This window comes from Propithecus coquereli, unplaced genomic scaffold (assembly GCF_000956105.1).
Source record: "Propithecus coquereli isolate 6110/MARCELLA unplaced genomic scaffold, Pcoq_1.0 Scaffold10, whole genome shotgun sequence".
Taxonomy (NCBI): domain Eukaryota; kingdom Metazoa; phylum Chordata; class Mammalia; order Primates; family Indriidae; genus Propithecus; species Propithecus coquereli.
The window spans coordinates 1,438,593-1,440,582 of record NW_012133858.1 but is presented as its reverse complement, the minus strand read 5'-3'; the positions used below and the strand labels follow the sequence as shown (position 1 = coordinate 1,440,582).

The window sequence follows — 1,990 nt, the reverse complement described above, 5'->3', positions numbered from 1 at the left end:
CAAGCATTGCTTATAACATCCTTTTTTCAATAGTATTTTCATGTTTGGTCATAAGTAGACAAAGAAAACAGCTAGTCTATGTCCCAATGAGTTGCTTCTCACAAGAACTCAGCTACACTGGTAAAATCAGAATGCAATGGACAGGACTAGCCATTTACAAAAATCACCTTAAATATCTATGTGTCCAAAGCAGAAAGAGCAAGGTCTATAAATCCAATTAAGGTACATCTGAATGTATAAAAAAGCAACAGTCCAATTGATGGCACTAATGCATGTGAAAGACAACGTGTTAACCAAAGACTTGCACGAAGTCTAGAAAAGGGGACGTTGTCCAGGAGCACATCCTGGCCAGTTAGTGGAAGGATGCCAGGCCCTCTGCAGGGGCCACCCATCAGAGGTGGTAACAGATGTAGTGGAATTTCCCAACAACACCTGCCCCCTGCCAGAAACACACCAACCTTCTCAATACAATTTGGCTTCTTGTGAGGATTGCCCTGTACTGGGAGATAATGTGCTGACCAGCCAAGAGGACCATCCCAATCCACCAGGCAGTCATATTTTTATCTGTAAAGTAATACATTTGCATTGTGGCATCTCTAGCAGTTTTTTATGGGCTTGCTTTGATTCAGTCCTCTAAATCCTAGCCAACTCTGGTACTTTGCCCAAATTGAGTTTGGTAAGATGTGGCCCTGGTCAGGGTGACCTCTTTGAGTCATTCCTACCCCAGAAGCCAGCCTGTCTTGACGACACCTCTGGCATTTCATTCCTCTTCAACTCCAACAGTCATCAGCCACCTCCCCATGTGGGAAGACAGTTATGGTAACTGATCATCATTCAATCTTCTTGTTCTATTTGATATGCATGATGATCACCTTCTGATGCTGATTTTTCATGGGAAGATTTTTTATTCTTTGTGTTTTTATTCTTGAAAAGGATTGGGTTTAGATTTCATTTCATTTTGCTTGTTTATGTGTGTGTGCGATATTTGATACATAAGAGTAATGAAAAATTTGAATCGGGGCTTGGGAAAGTAATACCATTGAATTAGATTTGTTTTCAACCCGAACTCTGCTAAGACTAAACTGACAACATTGAGTTTAGCATTTCAAATACAAAAGCTTCGAACTTACATTGGAACTCAATTGCAGAGTTGGAGTGGGAAGCCGAGGTTGAAGTATTGGGTTTCTATGAAGGAAACGCAGGGGCTTCTTTGTCTCACAAACTTTGTTCTTCTTATCCAACAGTGCCTGAAATAACACCAACTAACATCATCCCTTATCTTTGTATTTCCCTCTACTACCAGATCTAGGCCTCAGATCTGAATATCAATCAGAACCAATATTCTCTATGCCTTTGCTAGATCAGTTTAAGAAAGTCCTAACAGGGGTGTGTGCAACTCTGAAGGGATGCTATGATACTCCTAAGGATACATTAGCCACTGACTAAACACGATGCATATTCTTGGTATATCCATTTTAATCCAAGATTTTGGGGATTTTAACTTGTTTTTTTGAGTTTCTAAAAGGTTCTGTGTTATATGTATACAAGCAAAACCCCCAACCCCTATTTCTTCCACATGAGCTAATTTGCTGAATGCCTGGGCAATAGGAAATTTTCCTGTGCAGTAAATGATTGAAATAGTTGGTATGTCTTGTTATGGGGAAACCACGGAGCATTAAATGGCAATTGTCTCAAACTGGATACAGAGCTGTACTTTGGCCTTGAAGGCCTGCATATCCAAATTTTCAAAAATGAACTTGTCTCCTAGTGAAAGAGTATATGTGTTTGTAGTTTTACATACTCTTTTTCTTTTTTTACTTTTGATCACCAAAAGTCCTGCCAAAATTACACATGATATAAGATTTTGTTCATTGGTTCTATTTTCAGCCATAGGGGAATACTTTTAATTTAAAAGGACCAAAATTCTGACTTTGTTAATTTAAAATCATACTTTAGTTAACTTTTCATCATATAATAAATTTTATATATT

The 1,990-nt window shown here is 38.4% G+C and overlaps 1 protein-coding gene across 1 annotated transcript in view; it reads right to left on the bottom strand.

Annotated features, from left to right (window-relative positions):
- Nucleotides 1-1,990, bottom strand: part of MAATS1 (MYCBP-associated, testis expressed 1) — a 125,470-nt gene that overhangs the window by 85,766 nt on the left and 37,714 nt on the right. The window contains 1 exon segment of the mRNA XM_012639500.1: nucleotides 1,038-1,247. Coding sequence (XP_012494954.1) covers nucleotides 1,038-1,247 — 210 coding nt within the window.